The sequence below is a fragment of the Phyllopteryx taeniolatus genome, chromosome 4 (genome assembly GCF_024500385.1).
Source record: "Phyllopteryx taeniolatus isolate TA_2022b chromosome 4, UOR_Ptae_1.2, whole genome shotgun sequence".
NCBI lineage: Eukaryota > Metazoa > Chordata > Actinopteri > Syngnathiformes > Syngnathidae > Phyllopteryx > Phyllopteryx taeniolatus.
The window spans coordinates 21,471,595-21,483,371 of NC_084505.1; the positions used below are offsets into that span (position 1 = coordinate 21,471,595).

The 11,777-nt window shown below is 39.9% G+C and overlaps 1 protein-coding gene across 3 annotated transcripts in view; it reads left to right on the top strand.

The window, feature by feature from the left end:
• The window catches only part of frg1 (FSHD region gene 1), a 436,830-nt gene extending 427,132 nt beyond the window's left edge, over positions 1-9,698 (top strand). The window contains exons 2-10 of one of the 3 annotated variants that reach the window (XM_061770540.1): positions 1,557-1,598; positions 2,562-2,629; positions 2,722-2,844; positions 5,242-5,299; positions 5,394-5,508; positions 6,103-6,207; positions 6,286-6,377; positions 9,388-9,498; positions 9,609-9,698. In XM_061770540.1, the coding sequence (XP_061626524.1) occupies positions 1,557-1,598; positions 2,562-2,629; positions 2,722-2,844; positions 5,242-5,299; positions 5,394-5,508; positions 6,103-6,207; positions 6,286-6,377; positions 9,388-9,498; positions 9,609-9,645 (751 nt within the window). In that variant the 3' untranslated portion in view covers positions 9,646-9,698. Of the gene's footprint in view, positions 1-1,340; positions 1,497-1,556; positions 1,599-2,561; positions 2,630-2,721; positions 2,845-5,241; positions 5,300-5,393; positions 5,509-6,102; positions 6,208-6,285; positions 6,378-9,387; positions 9,499-9,608 lie in introns of those variants that run through there. The other 2 variants (XM_061770538.1, XM_061770539.1) reach the window with 2 other exon arrangements.
• Positions 9,699-11,777: the final 2,079 nt, after the last annotated feature.

Sequence of the window (11,777 nt, forward strand, 5' to 3'; positions counted from 1 at the left end):
CGCTATTGCTCTGCTTCACGGTGCCTTGGCTCTGCGAATGGAGCAAGGCCCACGCAGTCATTGTGGAGGACAATTTGCCCTGCTGGTTATTGGGAAAGAAGAGCTCAGAGAGTAGGATTTACACTTGTGATGTGTGGCTGCTGCATGCTACAGTAAATCCTAATCTGGATTGGACATATTTCCTTCAAGAAAGGAAGGAAGTCATGAAGTGCTTTAATTGGAACTTGATGTACTTCATGTAAATAGAGAGAGGGCAGATCAACTGTAGTTGAAATGTTTGTTGATTGAGAGCTTGAAGATTTACAAGGCGGGGAAAAAAGGGACAGCAATGACATGGAGGAACGTAAATCAGGGAGCGTTAACGATGATGACAGTAGGTTCGGAAGAGCAAGATATGAATTGTGGCGAATCCATTGTGTCTTGTGCGGGCCTACAAAATACCATCAAAATTGCATCTAATCTAAAAAAAAGTTGCTATCATTTGCTAATTTTGCATTTTCCGTGAGATAGACCAATTTCGATTATTAGTAGTCAAGGAGGCCGATAAGCGATATTTGGAGCTGCTATTCATTTGCAGTAAAAGGGAAAAGAAGGGCGTGAAACTATTAACTCATATTTCATTTTATTTAAATGCCTTAAACCATATGTTTGTTAGACAGTTTTCCTATTTGCAATGTAGTCAGGTTTTTTTTTTTGTTTTTTTTTGTCACTGCCTGTAGACATCTTGTAGCTAAAATTCTAACAAAACGTGCAGGGAGCTCCCAGGCTTAGCAACATGTCTTATAAAGTTAAATGAAAACTTAAACAAATCAATAGCTCTCTAAAATCTCTTACAGGAAATAAAACTGAAACGTTAATCTTTCCTTTATCGTTGTTTTAAGTTCAAACAAAAAACAAAATTGCACATAGAGTTCCCAGCGTCAGCAGCATATTCTTACAAAGTTCACACAAAATTTGAATAAATAAATAAAACAAAAGTTCCTTAAAGTATACCCTTTTTTTTTTTTTTTTTTTCTCTTTTCAGCCATTAGATTTTAAAAACAATGGCCGATGCCAATAGGCATCAAAATGCCAAATATCGGCGCCGCTAATCGGGCCTGACGATAATCGGTATATCCCTAATTTTTTTGTTGGCCAGTATGTAATGTATGTGTGTAACTGTAATAAATAACGAAACAGTATAAATAATTTACGATGCAATGTAAAGGGCAAATGGCAATTATTTGAGGAGGGGGGAAAATATGGTTTACTTCGAATATACAGGTGTACAGTAGTGCCATGGATAAAACTAAGAGTAACAATACAGCAAAAGTCGAAAAAGTCGAAGTGCAACTTGCTCTTGCCTCTGCGGCCGCCGTAGTTGTTGTCGCAAACTTCCGCTTCCGCTGCTTAGCCGTGATAGCATGCTAACCGGCTAACCGCTTCGGTCTTTCCACAATGGCGGAGTATTCCCGGGTTAAATCGACCAAGCTGGTTCTGAAGGGGCAAAATAAAGGGTAAGTCGGGACATCTGTGGCATAGGTAGATAAAGCGAGGTGTCTTAAATTTACGACGTCGACTCGGTTGGGACTTTGGCGATTTGCACTAAATGCAAACAGGTGAGGCTAAGTACCGTAAGTAGCGATGAGTGTGTGTTCATGTTGTGTCGTCTGAACATTAGTAAACACACAAAAGTAGTGCAATTTTCGAGGGAAGCTGACTTGTTTTTCTGAACCGATATTCAATTCAAAGGGGACGTTAGGGCTGGGCGATTACGGAAAAAAAACAATAATCACGATTATTTTGATTGGTATTGAAATCACGATTAATAAACACGATTATTCATTGCTATTGAAACTTGGTGTTTATTTAACTACCAAAACTAAACTTTAAATATAGCTTAATAGAAGAACCAGAAAATAAAACAATTAATATAATATATTACAAATCGAAATCATAAACATAAATACAGTCATGGTTAAAAACATTGGTACGCCTGGGGTGACTGTGTTGTCTATTATATATAATTGTGATTATGGCTGAAATGGTATCGTACTGATATCGGTATCGGCCAAAACTCAAGGCTGCAGTATCGGATCGGAAATGACAAAGATTGATTGGGACATCCCAACTTTTAATAACCTTGAGCGATCGAAAGCAATTTTTGTTACGTTAGTGGGTAATTTAACAATAGTTGAACAAACTTTCCTAGTTCTCTTAACTAGTTATCCATCTTTTTTGCGTGTGTAAACTGCATGTAATAATATGATGAGGCGATTATGCATATATGGTTTCACAGTCATAACAGCCCTCTAAGGGAAACCAGAACTACAGTGTGGCCCGGGACAAAAAATGACTTTGACACCCTTGCTTTACGTATTGCGTTTTTTAAGCCGACGAAGTGTCTTTGAGTGGTGAGTTTTAGATGCAGTTAGAAGCATTTTTGTGTTTAGGGTTTTTAAATTTTTTAATTTCCATAGCCGTGAAAAATAAGAAACAACATGTTAAACATGAACATTGGATGGAAGGATGAAGAAAAAGTTGTAATTTCTACTTTTCCCATTTGGTTATGTTATTAATAGGAAAAAGAAGAAGGACAAAAATAAGAAGAGAAAGGCAACAGACGATGAATCCAAACAGGATGTTGTCGGTATGTGCCCATCCTACCTTTTCGTTATCAATAATTCCTCTTTGTGGTTTAATAAATGTGCATCACATTTCTTATTCTTGTTACTTCGCCAGGCGGCTGGTGGGCCATCCGCCATTTTGGCGACATCATGGGCATGGTCGCCATCGAGATGCACAACAACTCATACATCCACGCCTTGGACACGGGACTTTTCACGGTTGGCGCGCCGCACCCAGGTGAGGCTGTGATCATTTTTACAGAGAGAAAGTAGGCAATGCTCGTTTGCTGCTGCTTTTTTGGTCAGCAACAGATTGCCAATGGGCTCAGCAGTAAATTCTTAAATGTCCACGTGTGAACGCTACTATGGTTACTACATTTCATCATGTTAAAAGAGAGGCGATTATTTGAGAGAGGTATATTTATACAGGAGGGTCTGGGTGTTGAGCTTTTAAGATGGATAAGCATCTTGGAATGTTGGGTTTTGAAGGTGACAAAGCATCTTTGAGTGTTTTGCTTTTTGAGCGTTTAATTGCCGTTGCGTTTGACTGTCGAGTTTATAAGGTGACCTTATTTCTTTGTGTGTTGAAATGTTAAAGTGACTGTCTGTGAGTGTCTTGGAGTGTTGCGTTTTTAAGACAACTATGCCGCCGGAAATGTACGAGTTTAGAGGTTATAAGGTGACACAGCATCTTTGAGTGTTGCGAGAGTTTTGGGGTGCTGAGTTTTGAAGATAAAGCGTGTTATGTTTTTAAGGCGGCTAAGCATCTTTGTGTTGAGTTTTTGAGGGCTCTAAGCATCTTTGAGTGTCAAGGTTTTTAGGTGACTTAGTGTCTTTGAGTGTTGGGCTTTTAAGGCGACTCTTATTGAGGGGAGTTTTTCAAGGCAACAAAGTGTCCCTGTGTGTCCAAGTTCATGATTATTTGCTCAAAACAATTAACGTGAAATGTCTTGTCTTTGTAATGTATTCAATTCAATATAGGTTGAACGTGATTTGCAAATCATTGTATCGTGGTAGGTTGATGGAAGACTCTAAATTGCCCGTAGGTGTGAATGTGTTTGTTTATATGTGCCCTGCGATTGGCTGGCGACCGGTTCAGGGTGTACCCCGCCTCTCGCCCAAAAGATTGCTGGGATAGGCTCCAGCACGCCCGCGACTCTAGTGAGGAAAAGCGGAACGGAAGAGGAATGAATGAATGTATTCTGTTTTGATTTGTTTAACACAACGTCGCAACGTCATTGGAATTGGGGGTTGTATAAGGCGACTAAATGTTTCAAGTTTTTAGTTTTAATGCGACTAAGAATTTGAGAATGTCTTTGAGTCTTTTGTTGAGTTTTTGGGGGGCAAAATTTTGTCTGAGTGTTGCGTTTTAAATGCGAACAAACATCCTGAAGTTTTTCTGGTGACGAAGCATGTTTGAGTGTCCTTGAGGTGATTATTTGAGGGAAGTGTTTCATTTCTCAAGTGGATAACATATCAACAGGCACACACTACTTCAGGAAATATAACACTTATAATGCAACGCACATACGCGTCTCATTTAAAATGTAAATGTGTTTCTTGCTGCTGTGTTCTGTGCTCTAACTTGTAAAAAGTTGATTAAAAATTCAGCTTTGCGATGTCTCAACTCAGATGTCAGACTGAGTGGCCGAAAGAGGGGTTGAGTCCAGGGCAAGGACGGGAGGGAGTGGAGGCACTTCACGCTGCCTCAGGGCACAAAGCAGCCTTCCATTTTTTTTTTTTACAGCGCTGCAGATGAATTCACCGCGCATTTAATCAGAGGCGCGAGGCGCTGGAAAACTCCCGAGAGATTGAAAGCTCCCAATTCCCTGAGTGTCTCTCGTTTCTCACATCATCTGCATGGACGTGAGCTCATTGTCGGGAGATGAAAGAGGACACCAGTTGGACTTTACGAGGAGAAAGACAATTTAGCACTTCATAAAAAAAAAAATAGACGCGGACCAGAAGGACGATGTCGACGTAGTCATCTACATCTACTGTCGATTGTCTGGTCCCAAATGCCAGTGGAACTTCTGGTATCAAACACAATCCGTTCCAGTGTGTCGAAATCAACCGCCTGTCTTTAGATATTCAGTCTGCGGCATCTAAGACTTTTGTAGTCTTTGGGTGTTGACTTTGTATGTTTGAAGTGCCTTGGAGTGTTAAGTTTTTAATGGTGTAAGTTATCATTGGTTGTCTTTGAGTTGGTAAGGAGACTGTGTCTTTAAGTGTTGAGTTTTTAAGGCGACGAAACATGTTTGAGACATTTTGAGTCTTTAAGCCAAATAAGTGTCTTTGAGTGTTGGTTTTTAGGTGACTGACTGTCTGACTGTTGAGCTTTTTGAGATGACAGTGTCTTGAGTGTTTAATTTTTAGGACAACTAAGTGCCTTAAAGTGTCTTTGTGTCGAGTTTTTAAGGCGGCTAAGCATCAGAAAAGGAACAAAAAGCAAGATCGAGCAATTATTTTTTTTTGGCCCTCATGAGCCCAGAAGTGTTTTTTGCATTATTAATGACTAGAAGGCAGGTGTGAAGAAATGATGCAGTTTTTACCCTCTAACAATAATATAACTTACACACTCCTTGCATGTATGAACCATTTCATTAATTATTAACAATAAGATGTCTTATTTCAGAGGACGAAGGACCAGATCCCCCTGAACAGTTTACTGCGGTCAAGCTCTCCGACAGCAGGTGAAAGACAATTACTGACAATCTATTCTGATGTATTGACCCAAAGTATTGAAAGTAATACTCAGGTGTGTCATTCGTAATAATCACTTCACAGGATAGCCTTGAAGTCAGGCTATGGTAAGTACCTGGGCCTCAACGCAGACAACCTGGTGGTGGGCCGCTCCGACGCCATTGGCTCTCGAGAACAGTGGGAGCCCATTTTTCAAGAGGTAACGAATGACAGTTCAAGTTGTGTTGAGGGTTCTTTTAAGGTCACTCAATGTATTTGAGGGTTGAGTTTTTAAGGACACTGAGGATCTTTCGGGGTCTTTGGGTTTTGGGGTTTTAATATGACTCTGTTTTTGAATGTTTGTTTTTAGTAGATTCTGAGTCTCGACTTTTTGAGGTGGTTAAGCATTTTGATTGTTGACTTTTTAGGCGACTAAGTATCTGCGTGGGGGTTGAGTTTATAATGTGCTCAATTGTTGTTGTGTTGGGGTTTTTAGGCAGCTCAGCATCTCTGAGTGCTAAGTTTTTTTTCAAGGCAAAAAGGTGCCCTTGAGTGTTGAAGTTTTAAGGTGGCAAAATGTCTTTTGAGTCTTTCATCGGTTGTTGTTTTGTGTTCTTAAGGCGACTAAGCATCTTTGGGTGTCTTTGTGTGTTCTGTTTTTAGAGCAATAAGAGTCTTGAATTTGTCATTTTTAAGGTGACTCATCGTCTTTTTGTTTTTTTTAAGGCTACTAAGTGTCTGAGTGTAGCTCAGCCTTGTGTAACTCTTAAGAGCTGCTTTCAACATAAAACAATGCCGTTTCCACATCGATCAGGGAAAGATGGCGCTGATGGCCGCCAACAGCTGCTTCATCTCGTACAGCGAGAGCGGCGACATCGAGGCCAAGAGCAAGACGGCAGGCGAGGGCGAGATGGTGAAGGTGACGCGTGACAATCATCCTATCATCGCACACCTCACGTGACGTGACGATATTTAATGGTGACCATCTGTGCCGCAGATCCGCTCGTGTGCGGAGCGAGATGTGAAGCCTAAAGACGACATCGCGGATGAGGACCGAGGCAACGTCAAGTCCTGCGAGCTCAGTTACGTGTAAGTACAGTGGTACCTTGACTTACCAGTGACCCAACTTACGAGGTTTTCCAGGAACGGGATGTCGCTTGCCACCCCAAAACCTTTTTTTTTAAGCCATTCGGAAGTTGACTTGCTGGTGTGTTTTGTGTTTTGGATCGTTGTCCTGCTGCAGAACCCAAGTGCTTGAGGTCACGAACCCAAGTGCTTGAGGTCACAAAATGATGACTGAACATTCTCCTTCAGGACTTTTTGATGAAGAGCAAAATTCATGGTTCAATCAATCACAGCAAATTGTGCAGGTCCTGAAGGAGCAAAGCAGCCAAAGACCATCAGACTACTACCACCATGTTTGACTGTTGGTATGATGATCTTTTTCTGAAATGCTGTGCTAGATTCACGTCAGATGTAACAAGACACACACACCTTCCAAAAAGCTCAACTTTCATCTCGTCAGTCCATATAATATTTTGAAAAAAGCCTTGGGAATCGTTCAGATGTTGAATTTTTTATTTGTTTGCAAACGTAATACGAGCCTTTCTGTTCTTTGTGGTCAGCAGTGCTTTTCACCTTGGAACGCTGCCAATGGGGCCATTTTTGCCCAGTCTCTTCCTTATTGTTGTGTCACGAACACTGACCTTAACTGAGGCTAGGGAGGCCTGCAGTTCTTTAGAAGTTGCCCTGAGTTTCCTTTGTGGCCTCCCGGATGAGTCATTGCTGTTCTCTTGGGGTCATCTTTGTAGGTCAGCCACTCCTGGGAAGGTTCACCACTGTTCCATGTTTCCTCCATTTGAGGGTAATCGCTCTCCCTATTGTTTGTTGGAATCTTAAAGCTTTAGAAATGGCTTTTGTAACCCTTTCCAGACCGATAGATGTCAATTACTTTATTTCTCGCCTGCTCTGGAATTTCTGTGGATCGTGTCATTTTGTTGCAGCTTTTTAGATATTTTGCCCGACTTGATTTTGTCGGGACAGATTCTGTTGAAGTGATTTCTTGATTGAACAAGAGGTCATCCGGCTTGGCAGTCTACATGCCCTTGTTCATCGATGGGCAGTCGCTGTTGAGAAAAGGGGAGATTATATTGATATTGATATTAGTGCTGAAATCCCCACTTTTTGGGGGCTTTATTTCCACGTGTATATTGCCTTTTTATTGCAATAAATACAGCTAGAGGAAGATTGGCCTCAGTAACATTTTGACTGCCCCTCATAACCAAAGATTGAAGTGGGCCGGAACAGATGAATGGCATTTCAATTGAGAACATTGAGTCAATATACGAGCGAAGGGAGTTACGAGCGTGGCCACGGAACAAATGAAACTCGCAAATCCAGCTCCCGCTGTAACACTGCCCAAATCCCCGTTGCTGTGATTGCTGCTTTCATTTCCACATTGCTGCTCAGCTCACTCCGCACGGCCTCCATTTACACTGCACTTTATTTCCCTCTGACTAATAGAATTTGATTCGCTTTAGTGCACGTCAGCACCTTCTCGTTCTGCTCATTGCATCTTTTTTGCTTCGCTTTTAATTTGATATGCAGTACAACTACACTTATCCCAACAGGATGCATTTCATTTCAATGTTTTGTTCAAATTGTTGGGGTTATGACCAAAATGACAGGTGGTGTCTCTTTTGAGTGTTGGATGTTTAATGCGTCTTTGAGTATTCAGTTTTTGATCACAGGAGTTGTGTCCACACCAAACGGGAATTCACCGGAGAGGATTCCCAGTCAAGCACAACCGACAGCATTATGCATTTTGAGGCGAATAAAGATCTTTGAGTGTTAAGTTTTGAAGGCGACTGTCATTGACTGTTTGATTTTGAAAGTGACAGAGTGATGTTGAGTGTTGAGTTTTTAGGGCGGCTCAGCATCTTGAAGTAATTTTTGAGCATCTTGAAGTATCTTTGAGTGTTGGGTTTTTAAGGTGACTAAGTATCTCGGGGGTCGGACATGCATTATAAGAGTTATTAATCAAGTAAGTCCAATTATTGTTTTTTTTTGTGTGTAAATATGAAATTTAGCTTATGTGTTGGGTGCTAGGAGAGCCTCAAAACTAGTGTGAAATGACCTCTAGCAACTTGACACTGCAGTGATTTCCCTCCCATTATCTGTGGATCAAGTCAACACACACACTGACAACCTTGACAAGCAAATTGCATCACTTCATGCACGAGCACGCCTCCCAGATGACACTCATCAATCAAGATTGCTCCTTTTCGTCCGCATTTGGCCTTTTATTTGTTGTGATGTGGATAATGGCCGACCTTCAGCTACCCTCCCAACTCCAAAAGTTGCTTTTTTTTTTTTTTAGTTAGAGGAAGATAGAATACAAACTATTGACCCGTGCGCTAGTGCAATTTACAACACCTTGATAGAATTACTTTTTTCATTAAAAGTGAAATAAATATGTGCATGTGTAACAAAACGTTGGTGTTGTCCAACAAAAAGGTAGATTTTTCAACTTTTGTAAATAAAGAATAGTAATATACAGTACACATTTATTTCCGATAAAATTAGATGGCTAAAAATGTACAGGTATGCGAAAAATATTGCCAATTAAATATGTATGAACAAACTCACCTCATAATGCTCATAATTATCATTTGTGTAATATTCCAAGCTTTTAATTGGCCCAGGGGCCAGGTATTTTGGAGCTCTCTGGATTCTGCCTAGCAACAAGTGACCATTATTGAAAATCTATCTGTCGATATAAAACATTTTCTTGTTTGTGTTTTGAAAAAAGTGTGTGTGGGTGGGGGGGGCCTCGCAAATTCAATATTCATAATCCTTTTTCGAGGTAATATTGGGCCATATTTTGACAATTTGACTGACGTGCTGATTTTTCAGTGGCTGATAGGGCGGTAATTACAAATCATTTTGGGGCGTAATTGCCATGATACGCCTCTCTTTCATTGGCTGACGAGGCAGTGATTTTCAAGCCTAGCAACATGTGGCCATGTAAACTTCTGATGTGAAAAGCAAGTTTTCTTTTTATCTAGATACATTTTTAAATGGTAAAATGATTTGACAGGAAGAAGTTTCAGAGTTTCCAGGACCGTCGCCTGCGGGTGAACGAGGAGGAGCCGTGCTTGCTGAAGAAAGCCAGACTGGATGGAAAGTTTCACGAGGCTTTGCTCGACAGGTACCGCCCCAAAAAAGGTTTAGCCCATGCCACACACACAAGTCACTTTATTTCCACTCACTTACATTTGTGATGCATGTTAAGGTGATGGCATATTTTTATCATTCCAGGAGGAGCAAAATGAAAGCGGATCGATATTGCAAGTGAAGTGTTTCATTTTTATTATTATTATTTTTTTTTCAATAAACATGTTCTGTCCATTTGTGTACTGTGCATAATTTATATTTATAAGAACAGGTAAATATTGACCGTAAAAATATGATGTGAATTCTTATTTTATAAGCAGTCGTGAATGATTTACTTGTTATTAATGCTGGATAAACAAATACGATGGGCTGAATGTCAAAACACCTCAGCAACTCTTCGGCGCATTTCAAATTCACATACACATTGCACTTTCGTAACAATGTCACGTCTTTGTGAAGAGTTTATCATCAGTTTATTTTTGAAAGGGGACAATGCAATTTCATAAAACACATAAAGTACACATGGTTTGTGTTGTGCAAGTGTCTTTAAGTCTCTGAATGCATTGACGAGATGGGAGGAAAAAAAATTCGACTTAGTGAGTAGCAAAACCCAATTATGCTCCATTTCCATCTGGAAAGAACCTTTAGATTCTCAAGCACATTTCGAGAGGGTGTTTCATTTCATTCGATCACATTTTTGTCGGACTTAGCCCCACATTTGGCCAAAAATGACCATTTATGCTTGTATTCATAATTATTTCAACTCAATAGAACTGTATATTTCTCGTTGGTTTGTATAGGATCTGTTGTATTCCTTCTCGACTTTTCATTCCCCCTCTTGGTGTCACAACAATGCAGCCCTCGACGAGCCACTTTCGCGTGGAAGGAACCATCGCGTTTACAGCGATGTCTTTTACATCAATTATATCTTTTTTTTACCTATACCCTAACCTAGCCCAAAACATGTTTTATGCATGGATTCACTGGTATTTCAACAAACAGTTATTCTTTTCTTATTGTCGAGTGTGGGAATGACTTGTATAGGTATCGACGTTTGGTTCTCGTGTTAAAGGGTTTATGTGCTTTTTTTTTTAATTTAGAAAAACAGCATACTGTGGCAACAGTAAGTCGTAAGGATGAGAAAGGCACTGTGTTTTTGATGAATAAGAGCGGTAGAAGTGGGCAACGATGAGGAGAGTCATTGGTGTGACGCGACTGTCCTGGCGCATAAATAATAAACAACTAAACAAACAACGAGGAGAAGTGGGGAAATAACACACAAAGTCTCTCAACCCTACTAGGCTATATAACTAACAGCATTTATACAGCACTTTACCACTATTTACAAAGCCGCTCGGCATGCTGGGGATTAGTCCGACGCTACAATACAAACAATCGCCAGGGTGTGACATACAATCAGTGGCGAAAAGACTATTACAAAAAGCATTATAAAGAGCACACTGTGGATCCAATGTTTTAATAGCTTTCGCAATGGTGGCGTGTCCAATGGTCCTAATATATTGATTGACTTCATTTCAAAAAATCCAAAACAGTGATCAACGTGTGTGTATATGCCATTCAGCCAAAAATCGAAAATTACTCATTTCAATTTGTGTTTTTCTCAGATGGGTAGTCAATGAAGCCAAGCAATATATGTTCAAAGCAAAGGGAAATATGTGGTTGTATACAAACAAAATATTTTTTTAAACTTATTTGTCCATAATTTAGCAGTTAATGGGTAATTCCAAAATGAATTAAAACCATCTTCAAGGGATCCCTCACAAAAACAATTACTAGTATCAATGTGGGGTTTTTGAGCCGTTGTAGAAAAGCTTTACATGGGTAAAATCTGGGAATTATTTGAAAAGATACTTCTTTCCTTTTATTGTTAAATATTTTGCGCATAAATTCCCAATTTTTATCAAATCAAGACTTTTGACAAGATTATTCCAATATGAAATATGAATTGTTGCAACCTAATGACACTTATTTACTTGTTCTTGTGTTCTTCGTGTACGGTTGGTTTTACAAGAGAAACGAAAGAAGCCCTTGTGATCCACTTCCGCGTGGAAGGAACCATTGGCTTCTTCGACGTGTTTAGAGAGAGGTGTGATTTCAGATCGAGAACATTTCAACAAAACGTTATCAGCTCATGTGGCCAAATCATAATTTCGGTTTGTAGTTGATCGTTCTTAAAGACACTAAAAATTTTAATTTCTGATTAGCTCGTGTGGGATTGTTGTAGTCTCAATTTTTTTTTTCCTCGAATTTTGGTTCCCCCCTCGGTGTCACAATGTATACCAAACAACCCTA